Source organism: Tachypleus tridentatus, chromosome 11 (assembly GCF_004210375.1).
Source record: "Tachypleus tridentatus isolate NWPU-2018 chromosome 11, ASM421037v1, whole genome shotgun sequence".
Taxonomy (NCBI): Eukaryota; Metazoa; Arthropoda; class Merostomata; order Xiphosura; family Limulidae; genus Tachypleus; species Tachypleus tridentatus.
This window is the reverse complement of record NC_134835.1, coordinates 28,780,488-28,807,601: the sequence shown is the minus strand read 5'-3', so window position 1 is coordinate 28,807,601 and position 27,114 is coordinate 28,780,488. Positions and strand designations below refer to the sequence as shown.

At 37.1% G+C, this 27,114-nt stretch overlaps 1 protein-coding gene across 2 annotated transcripts in view; it reads right to left on the bottom strand.

Moving 5' to 3' along the window:
• Nucleotides 1–27,114, bottom strand: part of LOC143231833 (glutamate-gated chloride channel-like) — a 210,885-nt gene that overhangs the window by 96,283 nt on the left and 87,488 nt on the right. For both annotated transcript variants that reach the window (XM_076466506.1, XM_076466507.1), the window contains exon 2: nucleotides 4,309–4,429. In XM_076466506.1, the coding sequence (XP_076322621.1) occupies nucleotides 4,309–4,391 (83 nt within the window). In that variant the 5' untranslated portion in view covers nucleotides 4,392–4,429. The remainder of the gene's footprint in view (nucleotides 1–4,308; nucleotides 4,430–27,114) is intronic.

The following is a 27,114-nucleotide window of genomic DNA, read 5'->3' as shown; positions in this document are numbered from 1 at the left end:
ACCTTAGTTCAGGTTTGTTTTTTTACTTCTGATACTCGCCCAAAGCTACAAAAGGCCTATCTGCTTACCATTATTAAGATAGATAGTGAAGAACACCTACCGCCAACTCTTGGGCTACTATACTCAAATATTGGGATTTAGCCTTAACTATCAATACACGCAAAGACTGGAGCACGATCGTGTGATAACGGGTCTAGAACCATGAATCCTTGAGTTGCCAGTCCAGTATGCTAACTGTTGACATGTGTGTTTTCAAAAACGTATTAGCTTTTCAGTAATTTTGTCTAAACTGTTGTTGTTAACAGGACTGTGCAGTACGGCTAAGAAGATTTGAACCTTGAAAAATGAACCAGATTTTTTTCAAAATACACCTGTCTCGGTATTAAGCACGTTGTGCTTAAATACGAAACTCCACATGCTGAGACACGCGCGAGACTTCTTACTCATGCAGTTAATCAGTTGTAAGTATGACGGTTTATGACGCTAAAAGCCTGGTTTATATATTCGTTGTGGGCATAGCACAGATAACACATTGTGTAGCTTTATGTTTAAAAACATAAAACAGCAAACAAACCTGAGGTTTCATTTAATGGCGTAGAGATCTCTCTCTTCACTTCACGAGAGAGTGCGTAATATCCTTATATCTATACATTTTTTTATTTATGGTAACTTTGTGGTTTTGTTTATTTGTTTTAAATTTTTTCAGATAACATCGGTGGAACTTATGTCATGAAAAATGCAATTGGTACATCACATTCAGATCATTAATAAACATAAAATGCTAACCCAATACCGAACGTGAAAACTCAGTTTAGTGGGATTGACTGTAACATCATAAAGCCCCTACGGCTGAAAGGGTGAGCATGTTTGGTGTGACGGGGATTCAAACCCTCGGTCTTCAGATTACGAGTCGAACGCTTTAATTGCTTTGCCATGCCGGGCCAGTTCCTTTGGAAGTTAACAAAGATATTAAAAGAACGTTGGTGAATTATACTATTTTCAAATTAAGATTTAGTATTGGTTTGTTTTGCATTTCACGCAAAGCTACACGAAAGCTATCTGCGCTAGCCGTCACTAACTTTTGCAGGGTGAGACCACACACCGCCAACTCTTGGGCTACTCTTTTACCAACGAATATTGGGATTGACCGTCACATTATAACCCTTTCATGGTTGAAAGGGCGAGGACGTTTGTTGTGACAGGAACTCGAACCCGCGACTCTCAGATTACCAGTCTAGTGTCTTAACCACTTGGCCATGCCGGGCCAAGGTTTAGGATGTTGAAAGCAACGATTTCCCTGTAAAGTTTGAATCGCTAAAATTAACAGATAAACTTAACGACCGAATATGATATCATTTGAAAGATATCCAACTGGTTATTCTTTGTATTCTAATTATCACTAGTTTTATTTTTGTCACGTGCTGATCTATTATACAACATACTTTCGCACAGTTTTTGCTACACAGAAATAATTTTATTCATTTATAAGCGCCCCATGCTAGTACAGCGGTAAGTCTCCCGATTTACAACCCTACAATCAGGCGTTCGATTCCTCTCGGTGATCTCAGCAGATAGACCGATGTGGCTTTGCTATAAGAAAAACACATAATTTGTAAGATACTTTTTGATCATGTTCTAATAGATTAGCTTGCTTTTCATCAGAACTTATTAATAATGAACAACACAGTTTCATTAGAGATATAAAATATTTTTTTCCTCTTATAATAAGTTACGTGAATTTTGTAATACGTCTTATCCTGCTTTTTTACTTTGTATAATGGATGAAGGCAGACCAGAGTTTAAAACATCCGCAGGCAAAAGGTTTTGGGGAAACTGAAACCACTAGGTCTCCTCATTAAACTAGTACTTATTTCTCGGTAATGAAAATTCCGATTCGAATTTTGTTTCTGCTACACTGACTGTTCGCCAGAGGGCAAAACTACACGAAGTCTATTTCACTCATCGGAATAGAAAGTCTTATCTTCTGTAGCTAGTGCTGGTATTTCAGCGAACGCTGTGCTAATGTCTTTTGTTTATGGCACACCCAATTCTACTTCACACACGCAGTTCTGTCAATTTGAAGTGAGTACAAACTATACAAGAAATCCTTTCATATTTACCAGAATAATTCAACTTCTTGAGAGATATTGGTAAAGCTTTTAAGGCCTTAAACTGTTTCTTCAAATTGTCCGTGTTTCTATAGGATTAAAGCCAGACGGTTGGGGTTTAAGATAGAAATGTAAGCCTTGTTATCACTTCATATTTTGTATATTTATTTTCATCTGATGTTTATAATGCGGACTGCAAAATGTTCCAGGTTATACTTGTTTTTTTGTTGTTGTTTTTTTTAATTTTCCCGCAAAGCTAAACGAGGGCTATCTGCGCTAGCCGTCCCTAATTTAGCAGTGTAAGACTAGAGGGAAGGCAACTCATGGGCTACTCTTTTACCAACGAATAGTGGGATTGACTGTCACGTTATAACGCTTCCGCGGCTGAAAGAACGAGCATGTTTGGTGCAACGGGGATTCGAACCCGCGACCCTCAGATTACGAGTCTTAACCCACCCGTCCATAACAGGAAACACGGAAGCATTGCGAATTTTAACGCACTAACGGAACAAATTGGAAGCTTTGGCTCTCTCTAAAAACCATTGTAAAAAACGTTTAAAGAAAATGAACAATGATATAGAATAATTGGATTCCTACCAGAACGTACTGTTAGCTGTACACTACAGCACAAAATTTGAAGGACCAGCCATTGGAATTGACAATAAGAATAATGATATTTGTATCCTTATAAAGAACATGTAATAAGTTCGTAATTACACTGACAAAACAGTTGGATAAACATAATGCTATAAGCAATGTAACAAAGCAAACATTCTAAACAACGGCATGAACTCGAATTTGGTTTAATAATAATAATGACGAAGACGAAGAAATAATTTTACGTATAAAAGATGTAAGTACATTAACTTCCCTTTATCTAAGCACATTCATCTTGAGTGGGTTTTTTTATTGTTTTGACAATATAATTTTTACAATCGCGGTCACTAAAGGATTGTAACAATATATAATACAAATTATATTGAGCATTTTTATCATAGATATGAAACCGATATTTTTGGAAGTTTATGACTGGTGTTATATCACTTTTCGTGCAGCACACGGTAATTATTACATTATTATTTGGCGAAGCACAAGTTAGTTATTACACTTTTCTTCGGTAAATTACACGGTAGTTATTACATAATTATTCCGGTGAATTACTTGATAGTAATTATACCATTATTCGGCGGATTACACTGTAGTTATTACACCATTTGTGAATTACACAGTAGTTATTAAACCATTATTTGGTGAATTACACGGCAGTTACGACACTGATATCTTCAGTTTGTGTTGCGTGTTTAGAGATACTTGTGTAGCTGTTTACATAAAACTCTGTTCTTCTATTGTTCTTTACAGAATTTGTTTTTTATTCTATGACATTCAATATTGACAGTTCTTAAAGCATTGTTTGGTTATTTTTACCAAATACTCCAATATTATCAAAATAAGAACAAGTGAGAAGAAGAGAGGTGGGAAAACAAACATCAGAAATAACTCAAGACAGACTTCAGTTATGTTTGTTTTTGAATTTCGCGCAAAGCTACGTGAGGGCTACCTATGCTAGGAGTCCCTAATTTAGCACAGAGCAGAAAACTACCCTTTTACCAACAAATAGTGGGATTGAACGTCACACAATAATGTCCCCACGGCTGAAGGGGCGACCATGTTTGGTGTGACAGAGATTCGAACCAGCGACCTTTGGATCAGGAGTCAAGCGTCTTAAACACCTGGCTTTGCTGGGTCATTATGTTACGAATATGATAAGAGGCATGACATATTAAAGGTGACGAAAGGGAAACTCATGGAAAGAAAACTCGACGAGTAGTGTTTCTTAATTTACTTTTAAGTAAATATTCAATATTCTTATTATTACGAATCCCTCATAATCCACCAGTAGCCACATTTGGGATTATATCAGCTTACCATGAAAACTAAATCTTTATATACTAAAATATAGTGAAAAGCTAGCATAAATAGTTTCAAAAGCAATAGTTTCGCCCGCCATAAATTCAAGTGAGTTTTGCATTCAAAATGTGTTATTTGTGTAATTCAAAGTTTCCATGTAAACATTTTTATGAACACATTTGTTGAACTCAGATAACAGAGAGCCATTAAAAAATTAGACGTTGCAAACTGGTTAAACACATATAACTCTGTTGTTTTTTTTAAAAATTAGAAATAGTTCACTAAAACGTACCATGTCACATGCGTTACCACGACTACAAGTGCGAACAATATCACTAGAAGTCGTCTGCACCAATGCTCCCTCATCTTTGACATGATGACTGGCAGCGCCGACTATCGGAACTCGAATATAACTGAAAATAAACAGAAATATATACTTGTAAATATATAAAATTTCCTACAAACATGAAATTTTAAACACGCAATGAAGGAAATATTTAGATAATAGAACAAAAATATGAGAAACAATGATAAGAAGGAATAAGCTTATTTTAAGTATAGGATTTAAAGTTTGCAGAATAGTGGCTTGAAGCTTGCGAAAATTGTCACTCACTTAGACATGAGAAGTGGAGGTTACCAAGTTCGATTGACACACTGTGTTATTCCTCCATTTTCTCGAGTTTCAGGTTTTCAAATAATAAGAGTTTTTAAAGTTAAATGCGACTAGTAGTTGGTATTATTTATAAATAGCTCATTTTAAGATCCTTTTCTGTTTGTTAAAAATTCTAACCAGAATAGGAATGGGGAGAGACGTGACCTGTAGCCTAATGGGTAGAATTATTGGACAATGAATCTGGCAATTCAAGATTCACGACTCGTTGTTGCAAGAAGACGTCCGCACTTAGGGCCATGGGCGTGCTATAAAAGTGACGGTCAGATCCCACTAATAGGTTTCTTTGATTGTTTTTCTGAAGTTAAGCACAAAGCTATACAATGGGCTATCTGTGCTCTGTCCACCATTAGTATCGAAAGGATTGCTTGGAGGTACTGTTCAGAATCTGCTTCTTTCCGTTGGATTCCGTCAGTTGAAAATTGGAGACGGCTGTGAATATATAGGGTTTTGCGTAGTTTTGTGTAGTTCATTCTGAAAAGGGCCGTTTACCCAGTCACAGGGTATCCAATCAATCATAGTAAATTTTAAAAATCAATTCGCCACCCGCCAGTGTACTCCGTCCTCGAGACAAGGCCTGGCTCACTTCACTTTCGCTGCTCTCGTCCAGTTCTCCCGTCCTTCCTCTCACTCACAAATACCCCATTCCATTTTTGAAATGTTAAAAATAAAGTAAAAATTCCACGGATATTTTAAAACATTTTTCATGTAAGGGGACGAAGAGGAACCACAACGTTCCTGAACACCCCAGTTGGAGAGAGAACTCTTCTGATTTCTCTCTCCCTAAACTAAACCCCTGCCACGTCAGTTTGTTTGGTTGTTTGTGCGAAAAGTTTGAAACAAAGAAACGCAAAAAGTATATATTTTTTCCTTTTTCAGAATATTATTTAAATTAATTATATTTACAAATGTTTAACACTCAAGAACATGTATGTCCTGTATATAAGTGAGAAATAAAAAGACAGTCGATAAATGACAACAAATCAAATGGTTTTAAGCACCTAACGTACGAAAGAGATTTTAATTATAAAATGTTGACAAAAAACGAGATGATAAAAATTGTTTTCCTTAAAAACTGCACAATAACAAGCTGTACAATTACTGTTTCAAAAACTGCACAGTAACAAGCTAAAACACTGTTTAAAATTGCACAATAATAAAGTGCAAAAATAATGTTCAAAAATTGCACAATAACAAGCTGTACAATTGTGTTTGCCCAAACAGCGAGGTATTAAACATTCCGAGCTCAGATAGTTACATTAAAACCATAAACTCTCAAATTATAATCTATAACTCAGCGAAGTTGAAAGCAACTTACAGAAAAGTGTTATCGCTGTTGTTGTTAGATGACTGGCTATCTGCACTTTGCATACCGTGGATGATTGAACCACGAACTTTTACGTTAGGCTTACCGATAGACTACTGGGAAACTCACAAAAAGAGACGTGTAGTAAGACAAAATTATATTAAATGAACTATAATGAACTTCAAAAAAACAGGAGAGATTCGTTACAGCTCTCTGTATACTTTTTCTCCGTATCCGGCCTCTTCTTCCAACACTTGTGGATGGAAAATGTAAACTATAAAAAGTCTTAATAGAATATAGGTGAGTTTGTAGGACGTATGTGTTGGTTTAGCTTGAAGTTATTTTCAGAATGCTAAAGTCAGACGTCGTTTGTTTGTTTGTAAGCACAAAACTATTATTTGGGCTGTGCCGTGCCCACCATGAATATCGAAATTTAACTTTCAGCGTGTTATAGTTACAGACTTACTGCTGAGCTTCTAGAGAGGTGGAGGGGGGTGACACCGAGTAAGTAAAGTGGTATCGAAGACTTGGTATTATAATTATAAAGAAAAGGTAGCTTTGAGTTTAAATTTAAGTGATACGGACGACGCTGGGTACAAGTCCCTTGTAAACAAAATACAACTGAAAGCAGTGACTTATAATAAGATAATATTACAAGATAAGAATTTAAACGTATTTTTAAAACCGATGTAAGAGCAGGATTGTTTGCTTGTTTGTTTTCTGAATTTCGCACAAAGCTACACGAGGGCTATCTGTGCTAGTGTAAGACTAGAGGGAAGGCAGCTAGTCATCACCACCCACCGCCAACTCTTGGGCTACTCTTTTACCAACGAATAGTGGGATTGACCGTCACATTATAACGCCCCTACGGCTGGGAGGGCGAGCATGATTGGTGCGACGCGGGCGCGAATCCGCGGATTACGAGTCGCACGCCTTACGCGCTAGGCCATGCCGGCCCGGATAAGAGCAGGATGAAAGTTTGTTAAATAATTACTGTGCGCTTAAACTTACCACGTATGAACATGACAACATGACAATAAAATTATCTATGTTTCAAGTGGTCATGTATACAGAATATTGTTTATGGCCTAAAATATTGTTAATAGCAAGAAGACCTACACCATAAGACAATGCAATCTAATCTTTATAACTAAGTGAACAGTGTTAAATGAACAAGGTTCAATTTGGTTTGGTTTTTAGTTCTTATTAGAACTTATTTTCAATCTTGCATGCATTTAAAAAAGTCCATGAAAATACCAGTTTTTCTCCCACATCCTAACTTTTGCCATTTTAAATAGGATAATAGTTTAAATAATATATGCATCGATTAAAACGTTTCGGAATTAATTACATATAAAGTAGAAAATTTTAAATATATAGTATAGTTGAAAAAATGACTACACAAAAACTTACGCCACAAGGAAACCGGCCGGAGGTAAAAACTATAGGTTGCTTATTTTTAAATTTCACGCAGAGTTACACGAGGGCTATCTGCGCTAAACGTCTCTAATTTGGCAGCTAAGAATAGAGGGAAGGCAGCTAGTCATCACCACCCACTGCCAACTCTTGGGTTACTCTTTTACCAACGGTAGGATTGATCGTAACATTATAACGTCCTCACGGCTGAAAAGGCGAGCATATTTGGTGCGACCGGGATTCGAACCCGCGACCATCAGATTACGAGCTTAGTGCCCTAACCATCTGGCCATGCTGGGCCTAAAACCATGGAACTTCATCGTAGTCTCTGTAGTATATACATATGCGCAATAATTGCATACATTAAGATTTTGTAGTAAAGCATCTATCGTCAAACTTGTCTCTCCTTTTTTCATAATATTAGCAGTGAAATGTCAGCTGTAAGACATACAGTACAAAACAAAATATTGTTTTCCAATTCCGTAACCTGACTTGTTTTGGAAACAAACTGCAGTACAGAGATTATTAGAGGAACTACATTAAACCTTCCCGTGATGTCTGCTGCTGGTTATGTGGAGGTTGTCAATTCTGTTTCAACGTCTGTGATGGTTGTCACAGTGCAGCGTCATTAGGAATGCCAAGCCTAACCTGTAATTTGTTACTAGTGTAACATAAGCCGAATACAGACTCATATGCTACTAGCGATGTTGGACCATTAGTTTGAAGTTTGGGAGCGGAAATTAGTGCTGTAAGAAATATATATAACATTCTATACCTTTGGAGTCTCTTCAATGTTGATAGTTACGAAGTACTAAAAGAAATCACAGCTAGCTACAGAAATAGTCTTCGTCTGGTTACCCATTTTTTTTATTTCGTCCTATTTTTTTTGTAGATAAACAAATCCTGACGATTATTGAACAGCGAGGGTCTTACGCACGTCTAATATAGCGCTATTGTCAAATAACTCGTCTACACATTGGGTTGTTACTGTTTTTAGTGCAAAGCTACACAAAGGGTTTTCTGAACTAAATCAGTCCACCGTGAAGAATCGAATCCCAGTGTTTGACATTTTAAATGCATAGACTACACTTTGGGGTTATTATTGGTGTTTTCGCAGTGTAAAGCTATATAACAGGCTATTTGAGCTCTGTTCATCGTGAGGAATCGAACCACGGACTTGGTAGTTATATATCGGTAAACTTACGGTTGAACCACCAAACATTATACTTTGCAGACATGAAAGATGGTTATATATAATTGCCCTAACCCACATAAACGGAGAAGAAAATAACGACCTTGTAAAATTAACTTCAAGGTGAAATCAGGTCATAGAGTTCAATACAAAGTCTACATTGTGACGTACTGACCAAGCTTCGTAAGCTACTTTTGAGATTACTGACGAAATTTTTGTCGATGACTCAGTGCATTTCAGTCATTGTAAGTAAAAATGGCATATTAAATTGAACACAGTCATCGGTGGTGTAGGTTTTAGTAATACAATCATTGTAAGCCCAAATAACGTTGTATCTTTTTAATTTAAAACAACAATACTGCTTGAAGCAGACTCTTATTGATGTACTACTTCTCATAAAAACAGTGTCTGGGTTTATTTTTTACTTCGATTTTTATAAAGCTGTTATTTTGTCATAAAATATTTGAAACGTGATGTGTTGGACATAAAAAATAATAACCAAGAACATGTTTATGATGTGTTGGATATAAGAAATAATAACCAAGAACATGTTTACGTGTAACTGAATGAGATATTTTAATTTTGTTTACTGTTTGGAAAACCTAATGATAATTTCAGACTGTACGTGGTAACGTTTAATATTTTAAAAGGCCATGGCTAAACGTGAAACCCACTGACGGAAATGCTTCGGAAACAGTTTTCTTTTCGGTTTTCAAAGAAATACAAGCTATATTAGAGATAGCATTTAAGTTCTAACGACAGGTTGCCTTTCTCTGTGTCTAAAAACCCAAGAAATAAAAACAAACAATATTTCTTATAGGATCCACACAGTTCTGTCAGAACAAACTATGTCTTAAGTAATCTTTACAAGACTGTTGAAGCGACCTAACCCTTATAGTCGCCACGTCAAGAAGTCAGAACTGCTGTAGATTTATTGACGCTGACGGCCAAGATCTCTTGGGAGGCACCACGCTTTACTTCTAAGAACGTAAGTAATTGTCCTGCCGATTGTAAGGTCTCTTGTGTTTTCTTCTATCATCCCGGTGACATTTTGAGCAATATGGTCCTTCAAGAAATAAGAAGAGTGTTGAATCAGCTCGTGCACAGTACACGAGGAAAGGACAATATGACTGATGTCAATCACTTTGTAACAATCCCTCGTATTAGTAAAATCTCAAAATGTGTCCTGCCCCAAATTGGAGGATTTATTCTACACAAGACTAAAAACTCTTCACACAGCAACCCAAATTGAAGTTAGGTGTTTCCATCAGTTTTATGATAAGTTGAAAGGATAACGTAGCTCAACTCGTTGTAAACAGATTTCCCTTCTTCTGGCCTGCTCTCCTGACGCAAGACAGAGACATACGGGAAACAGATGTGGGGACCAGAATGTCGTAAATAACACTGTCAGATGTACAATTACGTATAAATCTATTAGATAACGTATTTTTACAACCGTTTAGTTCTCGTTTATTTTGTGTTTAAACGCAAAGCTGCACAATAGGCTATTTGCGCTATGTCCTCGCGAAAGGTAACTCAGAATGTAATGGTATAAAGTTCTCACCGCTGAGCCGTCGGGGGCTGTTTGACATGAATGAAATATGCGCAAATAAAAAATGTGCTATTTTGGGGCAAAAAAAGTTAATTATCCACTCATTTTTACATTTTCATAATAATCCTATTTTCGCCATTTTAATTATATTTTATTGAGAGGGTTTGTTTTTGTTTTTTTTTTTTAATTTCGCACAAAGCTACTCGAGGGCTATATGTGCTAGCCGTCCCTAAGTTAGTAGTGATGACTAGCTGCCTTCCCTCTAGTCTGTTGGCAACTCTTGGGCTACTCTTCTACTAACAAATTGTGGGACTGACAGTTACTTATAACGCCCTTGCGGCTGAAAGAGTGAGCATGTTTGGTGAGACTGAGATTCGAACCCACGACCCAAAGATTATGAGTCGAACGCCTTAACCATCTGGCCATGCTGGGCCTTTTACTTTTATTCATTTTTGAAGACACATTTACGATTCGCATTATGGGAAGAGTGGCAAGCTATAACCGCAATTATCTGCTATTTGAAAAGACAAGAGTTGGCAGTGGATGTCGTTGGTTGTCTCTTCTCTAGAGTATCGGATCAAAATTAGTAAAGGCTATGCGCAAATAACTTTTGTTTGGTTTAGTCAAAGATTCTGGAATCAACGAACAGAATTATTATTCATTACTCATCAATTACTTAGCAACAGACACATTAGTAAGTAGGCACTCGACTCGTAATCCGAGGGTCACGGGTTCGAATCACCAACACACCAAACATGCTCGCCCTTTCAGCCGTGGAAGTGTTATAATGTGACGGTCAATTCCACTTTTCGTTGGTAAAACAGTAGCCCAAAAGTTGGCTGTGGGTGGTGATGACTAGCTGCCTTCCTTCTAGTCTTACTCTGCTAAATTAGAGACGGCTAGCGCAGATAGCCCTCGCGTAGCTTTGCGCGAAATGAAAAAATAACCCAACAAATACACATTAGTAAGCATACACGGTTGAAACCGATTTTTACGTTTGACTTTGACGAGGAACTTTGAGAAGTTTGAATTGAAGTTGTGAGATAATGGCCAACTAGACCAGTAAGATTAGACAATGTAATTCACTAATGGTAGATGTTACGCATATCCTCACACAGGAAAGAAAGATGGAAGACTGGTTCCGCGAAACTGACCGTAGAAATCTTCACCAACTATCACGATAGACTTTTAGTAATTTCTAATAATGACATTCTTACAGGGCGTAAGCGTTTTGGATAATAAATGTTCCTTAAAGAAAACGTGCAATCTGGCTTTTGTCATTTTTAGTACTAACGATGTTAAACGAGTCTTTTAATCAATAAAAATATGCCTCGCATGACCACGTTGTTAGAGCGCTCGATTCGTAATCTGTGGGTCGCATATTCGAATCTCCGTCTCACCTCTCAGCCATGGAAGCATTATAATGTTACGACCAATCCTACTATTTGTTGGTAAAAGTCTAGTCCAAGAGTTGACGGTGGGTGGTGATGACTAGCTGTCTCCTGTTACTGATAAAGTAGGAACGGCCCGTGCAAATAGCCCTCGTGTAGCTTTGCGCTAAATTCAAACCAAAGAATCAATAATAATAGCGTTCCTTTACGAAATAGATTTGAGCATAGCCAAAACAATAATTAGATTTGGTATTTTCAATTGCAACTACACCTTACGCGAGTGTGGGATAAACGGCCAATTAAAAAAAAACAACTCAACGCTTAGGCATAACTGTTGTTGACTGGAGGACGGGTGTTCGCCACACATACGACTATGTTTGTTTGTTTGTTTATAGTTCAGCATAAAGCTACACAACGAGCTATTTGTGCTCTGTACGTTAAGGGTATCGAAACCCGGTTTCTAGCGGTGTGTGTCTGCAGACATGCCGTTGTACCACTTGGGGGCCAACCGAATAGGAAGACGAAGTGTCATTTTTCAAATGCGTCTTCAGCTTAAAACGCGGAGAATGCTCAGCGATATATCGCAGGCTTGAACTTTAGGCCTCTCGATTCGCAATCCTAAAAGCTATACATAGGCACAAGATCCAATAATTGTGTGTATGTGTGAATGAATCTCCTTACACTGAATCTAAACCTATTTAGTAGTCATGAAACGTACAAACAACGAAATATACCATCCCAATCTTTCTCCTACAACGCTATGACATAATTAAAAGTTGGGGGTGAACGAGACCTAATGGTTAGCGCACTCGGACTACGAGTCCGAATATCTATGGTTTGTGGCTCGTCACTGTGTAAACGTTCTCCGCACTCTGGGGCTATACGTGCGCTATAAGCATGATGGTCAATCCTATTATTCTGTTGGATGTCGTTGGCCTTCAATCTAGTCTGTCAGTTCAAGATTAGATTCAGCTATGCGCAGATGGACCTAGCTAGAGCTTAGCGCAATTAAAACGTGAAACAGAACAAAATTATGTTTATAAGTATTACAGAATAAGTTCGTACGAAAGCGAAATAACCAAAGTACAGGTAGTTAACTTAACTTGCCACTTTTTAAGACGTATAGAAGAGAGGTTAGAAACTATTAAGGTAAATTATTCTGTTTCCAGTTCTTTGTTGTTTTTCCATTCGAAAACCACATTTAATTAAGGCAACTTGATGCATCGGAATCTTTGCAATCGCGTAAGAAGACATTTTGTTGCTTCCACATAAAAGTGCGCATATATATATATATAGGTATGTCTCTAATTCTAGTTATATTTGTATTGTTGGTGTATAAAGTTCTCTTGTGTTCAACTTTAAATACATTAATTATAATATTTTTTTTAGAGACAAGAGATATATTCATTTCAAGCGCCACCTAGTATGCTTCTTGTATTTGGAATTTGTGTGTGTTTTCTTATAGCAAAGTTACAGCGGGCCATCTGCTGTGTCCACTCAGGGAAATCGAACACTTGATTTTAGCGTTGTAAATCCGTAGACTTATCGCTGTACCAGAGGGGACTATTTGGAATTTAAATTAAAGTTAAAATATTCCAAAGCGATGAGAAATCTATTAAATTTATTACTATTTAATCGTAATTTTAACTTGAAATGACAAAGAGAAAAGATCTCTTTACATAACTTCCTCAAGGAATGATTCTGATGTATTTAAAACGGAGATCATAATAAACAGGAAAGGCCTATCTTACTACTTTAATCGACCCGTAGAGATTTAATATAACGTTAACCAGTCTGCTTTTAGACTAAGTCTTCTGTTAATGTCATTAGGGTGAAGACGAACCCTAAGAGACAGAGAATAAATCAGTGTTTTCATGTAGTGCGTCTCTGTGAATGTGCGTGATGACATTATGAGCGGTGTGTTTCGTGACGAACAAAGTTCATAAAATGTTACCGAAACGATAGTAAACCATTTTGAAACATTAGAATCGGAAACTGGAGATTAGTTTCGGTATTTTCGTGACAATCTTTTTTTTTGGATTTGTCTGTAATTTCTCTATCAGGTTAAAGAAAATTCCTTACATGATAGGCTGGTAATAGACAGTCGGACTTTCTTGTACTGTAGTAAGCAGTAAGAAAAATGTCCCAGTTTTATTGACATTTAACGTTATGTGAACGATAAATTAGGAAGACAATTATGAATGTAATCTAATTAAACATGGCCAAGTTAACCCTAGGTTACCCTAAACTTGTGCATAATAACATTTCTTGGAAGATGTTTAACATGTGTTCGTCTCCATGAATATGCCTTTTTTAATTTTTAAATCGCCTCTTTGTTATAATAAAGTTTCTAGGGTTACTTACCGGTGAATTATCTAAGAAGACCGTACAGCTTCTGCAGAAGTTACTGATAATTATAATTATAACAATTATGTACATTATTATGAATAAAGTAACATTTTTATTAAGGTTTAATTATAAAATTCAAACACAAAACTAATATTTATGTGTTCATTTTTCTTTCAGAAACTAAAACAATGGGTGCTCTAATTACGTTTAGTTGTATGTTTTATTGGGGCTTTAAAACACGAAAATAATTACACTATAACTTGTATAATTATGCTAAAAAACATTTTCGACTTTAGTAACAATTATTTACATTATTATGAATAAAGTAACATTTTTATTAAGGTTTAAATAATTCACAACTATAAGTTCTCATGAAGATTCAACATTCTCTGTGTCTCATCCTGATGTGAAACATAAGGTCAGCTACCTATCTGTAGGGTCATACGTGATCCAATAGTTAGTGTATCGGGCTGCGGATAATAGGGTTCATATTCGAAACGTCGTTAAACATGTTTTACGCTTTCAGTAATGAGCCTATTATAAATGTAACATTCAATTACACTATTAGGACCGAAGAGTCGAAAAAACCATCATGGCGGAAAGTACTGCTAAGTGGTTGTTTTTTTCCTCTCCTTAGTAGTTCAAAATTAGTGATGACTATACCTAACTCCGAGGGTATTCCGACTTAGTCGTTTAGCTCACGTTATAATATTGTAGTTCAACAAGAATTATATTTAGATCTGTCGAATAAGAAATCGATATTAGAATTAATAATCTTTTAAAAATTATATTTCTTTCCTGATCGACGTAATAACCAGCCTCTTGTATCAGACAGTTTAATAACAACTTGTTATGTGCAGCTAGAAGCTAACGAACCATAATCAGAAACCATATCTTACTGATTAAGTTTCATGTTACCTATCACAACAAGCCGGGTAGATTTATGACTCTAGCGCACTCTGAAGAAATTGACATTTGAATTATTGTTGTTTTTTTTCTCCTGATTTTTGTAATACAATAAGGTTTTTAAGAAAACGACAAATATAAAAATTAAGACGAAAATGAAAATGAACAAGATACGTGTAATGGATACTTTGGGCGATATCTGATAACCTTTACTTATAGCAGGTAAGTATAATATATAACTCCATATAAATACAATAACATTATACGTTTCCTATCAGCATTTTGCCAACGAAAGCCTTTAAATTATTTTATTTTTTATGGTTCTTTAGGGAATATAAACTACAGTATCACGTTTTAATAACAAGAACAAGTACAAAATAACTGTCTAAAAAAATGACAATAAGTATTTGTTCGCCGAAAGTGTGACAAAATAAGAATGGTCTTCAAAATTGGAACAAATTAAAAGGCTCCAGTCCCGTACACCTTGAAGAAATAACATGACAAGATTAGGTTCATAATCGAATAATGAAAAGTCTAGGTTCGTCATATATTAATAATAAATGTAGTTTCATCATTTAATAATAGGTTCATTAACTAAGAATCTGTTTAGTTTCGTCGTCTAATGATAACAAATGTAGTTTTATCATTTAATAATAGGTTCATTAACTAGGAATCTGTTTACTTTCGTCGTCTAATGATAACAAATGTAGTTTTATCATTTAGTAATAGGTTCATTAACTAAGAATCTGTTTAGTTTCGTTGTCTAATGATAACAAATGTAGTTTCATCATTTAATAATAGGTTCATTAACTAAGAATCTGTTTACTTTCGTCGTCTAATGATAACAAATGTAGTTTTATCATTTAATAATAGGTTCATTAACTAAGAATCTGTTTAGTTTCGTTGTCTAATGATAACAAATGTAGTTTTATCATTTAGTAATAGGTTCATTAACTAGGAATCTGTTTACTTTCGTCGTCTAATGATAACAAATGTAGTTTTATCATTTAGTAATAGGTTCATTAACTAGGAATCTCTTTACTTTCGTCGTCTCATGATAACAAATGTAGTTTTATCATTTAGTAATAGGTTCATTAACTAGGAATCTGTTTACTTTCGTCGTCTAATGATAACAAATGTAGTTTTATCATCTACTAATAGGTTCATAGGTTCATTAACTAAGAATCTGTTTAGTTTCGTCGTCTAATGATAACAAATGTAGTTTTATCATTTAGTAATAGGTTCATTAACTAAGAATCTGTTTAGTTTCGTTGTCTAATGATAACAAATGTAGTTTCATCATTTAATAATAGGTTCATTAACTAAGAATCTGTTTACTTTCGTCGTCTAATGATAACAAATGTAGTTTTATCATTTAATAATAGGTTCATTAACTAAGAATCTGTTTAGTTTCGTTGTCTAATGATAACAAATGTAGTTTTATCATTTAGTAATAGGTTCATTAACTAGGAATCTGTTTACTTTCGTCGTCTAATGATAACAAATGTAGTTTTATCATTTAGTAATAGGTTTATTAACTAGGAATCTGTTTACTTTCGTCGTCTAATGATAACAAATGTAGTTTTATCATTTAGTAATAGGTTCATTAACTAGGAATCTGTTTACTTTCGTCGTCTAATGATAACAAATGTAGTTTTATCATTTAGTAATAGGTTCATTAACTAGGAATCTGTTTACTTTCGTCGTCTAATGATAACAAATGTAGTTTTATCATCTACTAATAGGTTCATAGGTTCATTAACTAAGAATCTGTTTAGTTTCGTCGTCTAATGATAACAAATGTAGTTTTATCATTTAGTAATAGGTTCATTAACTAAGAATCTGTTTAGTTTCGTTGTCTAATGATAACAAATGTAGTTTCATCATTTAATAATAGGTTCATTAACTAAGAATCTGTTTACTTTCGTCGTCTAATGATAACAAATGTAGTTTTATCATTTAATAATAGGTTCATTAACTAAGAATCTGTTTAGTTTCGTTGTCTAATGATAACAAATGTAGTTTTATCATTTAGTAATAGGTTCATTAACTAGGAATCTGTTTACTTTCGTCGTCTAATGATAACAAATGTAGTTTTATCATTTAGTAATAGGTTCATTAACTAGGAATCTGTTTACTTTCGTCGTCTAATGATAACAAATGTAGTTTTATCATTTAGTAATAGGTTCTTTAACTAGGAATCTGTTTACTTTCGTCGTCTAATGATAACAAATGTAGTTTTATCATTTAGTAATAGGTTCATTAACTAGGAATCTGTTTACTTTCGTCGTCTAATGATAACAAATGTAGTTTTATCATTTAGTAATAGGTTCATTAACTAGGAATCTGTTTACTTTCGTCGTCTAATGATAACAAATGTAGTTTTATCATCTACTAATAGGTTCATAGGTTCATTAACTAAGAATCTGTTTAGTTTCGTCGTCTAATGATAACAAATGTAGTTTTATCATTTAGTAATAGGTTCATTAACTAAGAATCTGTTTAGTTTCGTTGTCTAATGATAACAAATGTAGTTTTATCATCTACTAATAGGTTCATTAACTAAGAATCTGTTCATTTTCTTCGTCTAATGATAATAAATTAATAAGAAGTTTATTTTCAGTAACACTTTGTGCTACATGTGTATACGTAGGTTAGTTATTAACATCTGTAAGTGCCAGATGTGTATACGTAGGTTAGTTATTAACATCTGTAAAGTGGGTGGTTTTTCCTAATTTCTGTGAAAAATGAAATCTGGTACTCGACAAGTGATGCTTCATATAATTGGTATGTTTTTCACATTATTACACAATATGTTTGAATGTTATTATTGACATCACTGGAAGATATTTGAACAGCCTTACCAAAGAGTGGAGGGGGTGGGCGTGCTTTCTTATGAGAAAGCCACATCGGGCTATCTGCTGATTTTACTGAGGGAATCGAACCCCCTAATTTTAACCTTGTAAATCCGTAGACTTTCCTTTACTAAACGAAACGGTTATTGTTACAAATGGTCGTCGAGTTAGATGGAGTTTGACTCCTCTCTAAGGAAGCTTCACCACTGCGATTAATGTTTTTATTCGCAACGTCAGATTGAGTTCCACCACAAAACTGCTTCTTAAAAAAATAGAGAAATTAGTTATAACAAGAATAGAGTGTGACACAAACTGTAGCATACAAGGTTTTCGGCTTCTGTTGGTATAACGTGATATACGTGAAATGGGAAATAACACTTCGTTAACGTCTTTCGATATACTGATTGAATAATATGAATATATGCGATAATTATGTATATAGAATAATTGAAGGATAAAAGTGAACCTTTTCTTTACTAGATTTCGAAATGAAAGTTTTCCTTTTATTTGCATGTTGATGAAATAAGTGTAGTTTAACGTGATTTTACTGTCTTACATGTGTGTGTTTTGATTTCATAAATGTAACTTTTTGTTAGCCTTAGTAATTTGCTTATATTTAAATCGGAACTTTGCCCTGAGTGTTTTAAAAAACTAGTTATTGTTAGAAAATTTAAAACAGAAAACACATTACTGTTTGGCGTACAAAATTAAACACTAAAAACAACTATACCGTTACTATCATTTTGAATAAGACAGTTTGTTTTCGTCAGTTATCAACAAGTTTTCGTAAAGTAAGATTGTTGTTCTATCACTCATTTTGTAAATAGTGTATAAAATACACAGATATCTATTAATATTAAATGTATAAAATACGCAGACAGTTTTTCAGATTGAAGATCTAAAATAAAGATATGTTTTCGCATATTGAACCCTTAATATATGCAGATGTTTTCGTATATTGAAACCTTAAAGATATTCAGATGTTTTTGCACATTAAAACCTTAAAGATATACATATGTTTACTTAGATCAAGTATTTAATATGACAGGAGATTGTTCATATCGAACATCGAGGCTGCAGAGATATTTACTCAAATCTGATAGAAAATACAAAGACGTTTAATCAGCTGAAACACCTAACATATATGAATTTTTGCACTGAGATAAAAAAACTACAATACTTACTGATATCAAATGTTAAACACGAAAATGTCTCTAGTCTGATTAAACATAAAGTATCAGGTCATCCCATAAGTAATGTCCGAAAATTTAATACAGAAAGTGCATCATCATTTCTGTCTTTGTAGAAGGTTTTAATGATACAAATATGTAGTAGGACGTGTATAAAAATGTTCAGACAAATAAAACAAACTAACCAAACTACACTTATTCAGATCATTAATCAAATAAACCGTTATTAAGATGGATGTGTCTGAGGAGCACATTAGACATATAATGATTTATGAGTTTACAAAAGGCAATAGTGCAGCAGAAACTACACGAAACATTCAAGGTGTTTATGGTGCGGAGTCTCTCAATGAAAGTAAATGTTGAAGGTGGTTTCAGAAGTTCAGATCAGGTGACTACATCTCAAGTGATGCGTCACGTTCAGGTCGTCCTGTTGAGTTTAATGATGACTTGCCGCTGGATGCACTTGATGAAGATTGTGCTGTAACAGTTGAAGAACTAGCACAGAAGTTTAATTCAACCCAATAAACAGTTCACCGTCATCTGCTACAGCTTGAAGAGATGTCAAAACTTGGAAAATGCATCCTCTATGATTTGACAAAAGCCAAACTTAGAGCAAGACTGGACGTTTGCGCTTCTATGTACTCTCGTGAACGTAACTCACCTTTTTTGGACAGGTTAGTGACTGGAGATGAAAAATGGATATTTTATAAAAATCTTAAGCGCCGAGACAATGGCTCAGTGCAAGTAAACTGGCTAAAGCACAACCCAAACTGAACCTCCACTATAGGAAAGTCTTGTTAAGCGTTTGGTGGGATAATATTGGCGTGATCCATTTTGAGTTGCTGCCACCCAGTGTAACGATTACATCAGACTTCTATAATCAACAATTAGAACATTTGAATGTTGCACTGAAAGAAAAGAGGCCTGCTTTTATCAGTCGTAAAGGTGTTGTGTTACACCAGGATAAAGCACGGCCCCATAAAGCATGTTGTGTTACACCAGGATAAAGCACGGCCCCATAGAGCATGTTGTGTTACACCAGGATAAAGCACGGCCCCATACAGCATGTTGTGTTACACCAGGATAAAGCACGGCCCCATAAAGCATGTTGTGTTACACCAGGATAAAGCACGGCCCCATAGAGCATGTTGTGTTACACCAGGATAAAGCACGGCCCCATACAGCATGTTGTGTTACACCAGGATAAAGCACGGCCCCATACAGCATGTTGTGTTACACCAGGATAAAGCACGGCCCCATAAAGCATGTTGTGTTACACCAGGATAAAGCACGGCCCCATAAAGCATGTTGTGTTACACCAGGATAAAGCACGGTCCCATAGAGCATGTTGTGTTACACCAGGATAAAGCACGGCCCCATAAAGCATGTTGTGTTACACCAGGATAAAGCACGGCCCCATAAAGCATGTTGTGTTACACCAGGATAAAGCACGGCCCCATAAAGCATGTTGTGTTACACCAGGATAAAGCACGGTCCCCATAAAGCATGTTGTGTTACACCAGGATAAAGCACGGCCCCATAAAGCATGTTGTGTTACACCAGGATAAAGCACGGCCCCATAAAGCATGTTGTGTTACACCAGGATAAAGCACGGCCCCATAAAGCATGTTGTGTTACACCAGGATAAAGCACGGCCCCATAAAGCATGTTGTGTTACACCAGGATAAAGCACGGCCCCATAAAGCATGTTGTGTTACACCAGGATAAAGCACGGCCCCATACAGCATGTTGTGTTACACCAGGATAAAGCACGGCCCCATAAAGCATGTTGTGTTACACCAGGATAAAGCACGGCCCCATAAAGCATGTTGTGTTACACCAGGATAAAGCACGGCCCCATAAAGCATGTTGTGTTACACCAGGATAAAGCACGGCCCCATAAAGCATGTTGTGTTACACCAGGATAAAGCACGGCCCCATAAAGCATGTTGTGTTACACCAGGATAAAGCACGGCCCCATAAAGCATGTTGTGTTACACCAGGATAATGCACGGCCCCATAAAGCATGTTGTGTTACACCAGGATAAAGCACGGCCCCATAGAGCATGTTGTGTTACACCAGGATAAAGCACGGCCCCATAGAGCATGTTGTGTTACACCAGGATAAAGCACGGCCCCATAGAGCATGTTGTGTTACACCAGGATAAAGCACGGCCCCATAAAGCATGTTGTGTTACACCAGGATAAAGCACGGCCCCATAAAGCATGTTGTGTTACACCAGGATAAAGCACGGCCCCATAGAGCATGTTGTGTTACACCAGGATAAAGCACGGCCCCATACAGCATGTTGTGTTACACCAGGATAAAGCACGGCCCCATAAAGCATGTTGTGTTACACCAGGATAAAGCACGGTCCCCATAGAGCATGTTGTGTTACACCAGGATAAAGCACGGCCCCATAAAGCATGTTGTGTTACACCAGGATAAAGCACGGCCCCATAAAGCATGTTGTGTTACACCAGGATAAAGCACGGCCCCATAAAGCATGTTGTGTTACACCAGGATAAAGCACGGCCCCATAAAGCATGTTGTGTTACACCAGGATAAAGCACGGCCCCATAAAGCATGTTGTGTTACACCAGGATAAAGCACGGTCCCATAAAGCATGTTGTGTTACACCAGGATAAAGCACGGCCCCATAAAGCATGTTGTGTTACACCAGGATAAAGCACGGCCCCATAAAGCATGTTGTGTTACACCAGGATAAAGCACGGCCCCATAAAGCATGTTGTGTTACACCAGGATAAAGCACGGCCCCATAAAGCATGTTGTGTTACACCAGGATAAAGCACGGTCCCCATAAAGCATGTTGTGTTACACCAGGATAAAGCACGGCCCCATAAAGCATGTTGTGTTACACCAGGATAAAGCACGGTCCCATAAAGCATGTTGTGTTACACCAGGATAAAGCACGGCCCCATAAAGCATGTTGTGTTACACCAGGATAAAGCACGGTCCCATAAAGCATGTTGTGTTACACCAGGATAAAGCACGGTCCCCATAAAGCATGTTGTGTTACACCAGGATAAAGCACGGCCCCATAAAGCATGTTGTGTTACACCAGGATAAAGCACGGCCCCATAAAGCATGTTGTGTTACACCAGGATAAAGCACGGCCCCATAAAGCATGTTGTGTTACACCAGGATAAAGCACGGCCCCATAAAGCATGTTGTGTTACACCAGGATAAAGCACGGCCCCATAAAGCATGTTGTGTTACACCAGGATAATGCACGGCCCCATAAAGCATGTTGTGTTACACCAGGATAAAGCACGGCCCCATAAAGCATGTTGTGTTACACCAGGATAAAGCACGGCCCCATAGAGCATGTTGTGTTACACCAGGATAAAGCACGGCCCCATAGAGCATGTTGTGTTACACCAGGATAAAGCACGGCCCCATAAAGCATGTTGTGTTACACCAGGATAAAGCACGGCCCCATAAAGCATGTTGTGTTACACCAGGATAAAGCACGGCCCCATAGAGCATGTTGTGTTACACCAGGATAAAGCACGGCCCCATAAAGCATGTTGTGTTACACCAGGATAAAGCACGGCCCCATAGAGCATGTTGTGTTACACCAGGATAAAGCACGGTCCCATAAAGCATGTTGTGTTACACCAGGATAAAGCACGGCCCCATAAAGCATGTTGTGTTACACCAGGATAAAGCACGGCCCCATAAAGCATGTTGTGTTACACCAGGATAAAGCACGGCCCCATAAAGCATGTTGTGTTACACCAGGATAATGCACGGCCCCATAAAGCATGTTGTGTTACACCAGGATAAAGCACGGCCCCATAAAGCATGTTGTGTTACACCAGGATAAAGCACGGCCCCATAGAGCATGTTGTGTTACACCAGGATAAAGCACGGCCCCATAGAGCATGTTGTGTTACACCAGGATAAAGCACGGCCCCATAAAGCATGTTGTGTTACACCAGGATAAAGCACGGCCCCATAAAGCATGTTGTGTTACACCAGGATAAAGCACGGCCCCATAGAGCATGTTGTGTTACACCAGGATAAAGCACGGTCCCATAAAGCATGTTGTGTTACACCAGGATAAAGCACGGCCCCATAGAGCATGTTGTGTTACACCAGGATAAAGCACGGCCCCATAAAGCATGTTGTGTTACACCAGGATAAAGCACGGCCCCATAAAGCATGTTGTGTTACACCAGGATAAAGCACGGCCCCATAAAGCATGTTGTGTTACACCAGGATAAAGCACGGCCCCATAAAGCATGTTGTGTTACACCAGGATAAAGCACGGCCCCATAAAGCATGTTGTGTTACACCAGGATAAAGCACGGTCCCATAAAGCATGTTGTGTTACACCAGGATAAAGCACGGTCCCCATAGAGCATGTTGTGTTACACCAGGATAAAGCACGGCCCCATAAAGCATGTTGTGTTACACCAGGATAAAGCACGGCCCCATAAAGCATGTTGTGTTACACCAGGATAAAGCACGGTCCCATAAAGCATGTTGTGTTACACCAGGATAAAGCACGGCCCCATAAAGCATGTTGTGTTACACCAGGATAAAGCACGGTCCCATAAAGCATGTTGTGTTACACCAGGATAAAGCACGGCCCCATAAAGCATGTTGTGTTACACCAGGATAAAGCACGGCCCCATAAAGCATGTTGTGTTACACCAGGATAAAGCACGGCCCCATACAGCATGTTGTGTTACACCAGGATAAAGCACGGTCCCATAAAGCATGTTGTGTTACACCAGGATAAAGCACGGTCCCATAAAGCATGTTGTGTTACACCAGGATAAAGCACGGCCCCATAAAGCATGTTGTGTTACACCAGGATAAAGCACGGTCCCATAAAGCATGTTGTGTTACACCAGGATAAAGCACGGTCCCATAAAGCATGTTGTGTTACACCAGGATAAAGCACGGCCCCATAAAGCATGTTGTGTTACACCAGGATAAAGCACGGCCCCATAAAGCATGTTGTGTTACACCAGGATAAAGCACGGCCCCATAAAGCATGTTGTGTTACACCAGGATAAAGCACGGCCCCATAAAGCATGTTGTGTTACACCAGGATAAAGCACGGCCCCATAAAGCATGTTGTGTTACACCAGGATAAAGCACGGCCCCATAAAGCATGTTGTGTTACACCAGGATAAAGCACGGCCCCATAAAGCATGTTTTGTTACACCAGGATAAAGCACGGCCCCATAAAGCATGTTTTGTTACACCAGGATAAAGCACGGCCACATACAGTAAGGATCACATCTGTAAAGATTGACCAGCTGAACTGGATAAAACTTCCACATCCTCCTTATTCTCCAGATCTTGACCCATCTGATTATCATCTATTCCGAAGTTTGCAGAACGATCTTGATGGAAAAGAGCTTGAAACACATGAAGATGTCAAAACTACCCTTTCTGCATTGTTTTTCTCCAAACCCCAATAATTTTATAGAAGTGACATTCAGAAGCTTGTGAATTGTTGGCAGGAAGTAATTAATAATAACTGAACAAACATTATTGATTAAATAGCATTAAAAGTGTTTGAAATCCTTTCTCTATTTCTGAAACCTAAAATCGGAATTACTTGAGGGATGATCTGATACAATAACATTTGTTGAGGTCGAATACCCACAGTACAGAAATTCCTCTTTAGATTGAATACCTAAAATACACCTAATTGTTTTTCCAGATCGAACTATTGTAAATATAAAAAAAGGTTATTTAGAAACAAAAATAGCAAATTTTCATTACTTATTTATTGAGAAATAAATAAATCTAATCAGCAACAAAAGTAAAAAAAAACAACACTTTGATGTTGGAATTACTCCAGTGAATTTCATAGAATCATGGATAATATGCAGTTTAGGCATTGCTTTAGAGGGGTATATAAGCTTTATATGCTTAATTTGGTGTGTATTGCACAGTTTAGGACAAACAGGAGACCGTTACTGACAACAAATTAATGTACTGTTGTTACTTTTATTGGAAAGTTTGTTTGTTGGTTACATCTTGTTCAAAGCTGCTAGAGGGATTACTGCGCAAGTTGCCTTTAATATGGGAGAGACAGCTGCCACCCATACCCAACACCAAATACTGAGCTACTCTGACCAACGAGTAGTGCGATTTACCAAAACTTTATAATACCACTCACGGCTGAGAGAGCGATCATGTATGTCGGAGAGATTCGAACCCGCGACCCACAGAGCGCGCCACCAACAATTACGTTATTCAATTGTAAACCGGGCAAAGTCCTTATGGTGAGCAATACTACTGACTGGTTGGTTTTTTATAGTCATTATTATAAAATTAAAGGCGTATCTACTTGAGGCTTCTGACATGCCCATTTAGCCCGTAAAATGTAAACAAGAAATATCACATTGATTGAACTAATGAAATATACAGAGTTGAGTGGGTAATGGTAAAACTATTTTGAATATCTAAGTAATAAAGTTACATGACAATTAGCCAGCCTATATAAAACTACAGTAGAAATTTTTTTGAGCCGATCAGTTGAAATTCTCGTTCCGTATCACTCAGGGTCTTTTAATAAATTTACAACACCAGTTTTACTACACCCAATCTCACCAGTGATGGCACACTGAGAGAGACCTTGCTTTGACAGCTCGACAATTCTGCCACGTTCAAACTCTGTCAACTTTTAACCTTTCCCATGTTTTTACCCAATGTAATACAGGAGATGTCAGTAGGAGATGTTGACAATACCAATGTTTGAACATCAATGACTAAATTTCGTTACGTGTTTACCGATTAACGCTTCCTTTCATTATGGTTTTAAACTTTTGACCAGCTAGTATTTAGGCTAATTTCATAATGTTCATATTTTTCCTATTAAATGCTAAAAACGTTTTTTATTTTTATTTTCCCTTTTCTTACTTTCGTCTTTTGAAGCTCTACTCAAATAAATGGTTGAGTCTAACAACGCAAAATGCATATTCTCTCTTTATGTTCATTGGCCTTAAGATTTTGACCTGCAATGTATGTATTTGTAACAAATATTATGCTTATAACTGTTGAGTGAAGCATTTCCAACAGCAACTCGAGAAATATTTTCGAATGAATTCACAGTCATTTCTGAATTTTGCATCATGGGTAATTTCAAAATCAGGAGAGTGGATAAAAAACACTCTTCTTGACACCAGACCAATGTTCTGATCTCTGATTTCTATGTAACACACAGAAATACCGACTTCGTACAGAAAAAACAACGCAAATAGGATATGGGATCACCACGCTTAATGTTTTAGAGCATGTATAGGTTATTTGTATGAAGACATACTGGTTAAATTTCCGGACGCAGGACCTATATTTTTTATACAGTTGCAGGAAATCGTCAACATCGCGCACCAGGTGGATTACGGAAAGCATGGAAAAGGAATGTATGCTTTGGACATAACAGCCTTACAGTGGAACCCTTTTACAATGAATTCTAAGTTGTGAAACTACCGTCAAGAGAGAACATGACTGGAGGAGGGGACGAGGACTGCAACGACGTAGTGAGGCTTCAACTTCATTTTGTTAGAACATGACTGGACGAGAGGACGAGGACTGCAACGACGTAGTGAGGCTTCAAATTCATTTTGTTAGAACATGACTGGACGAGGGGACGAGGACTGCAACGACGTAGTGAGGCTTCAAATTCATTTTGTTAGAACATGACTGGACGAGGACTGTAACAACGTAGTGAGGCTTCAAATTCATTTTGTTAGAACCTGACTGGACGAGGACTGTAACAACGTAGTGAGGCTTCAAATTCATTTTGTTAGAACATGACTGGACGAGGACTGTAACAACGTAGTGACGCTTTAAATTCATTTTATTAGAACATGACTGGACGAGGGGACGGGGACTGTAACGACGTAGTGACGCTTTAAATTCATTTTGTTAGAACATGACTGGACGAGGGGACGAGGACTGTAACAACGTAGTGACGCTTTAATTTCATTTTGTTATAACTCCCTAAGCTACCTGTATAACAAACAAAACATTTTTTGTAAGAAAACGTACCGATTTTTGTCAGCAATCTATAAAATCAAAGTAAGCATTTCATTTCAACAGATCAGTAGATTGCCATAGAAAGATACATTTTGTAGCTTTAGTAACGTATTGTCTCGATTTCTATTTTTGATTCAAATCAACCTTATCTCATGCGAAGTCTTATTTGCTTGTTTACAAGAAGGGAGATAGGTATTAATATCACCTTGGTAACTCGAAGGGGCGTGGCAATATGAAGT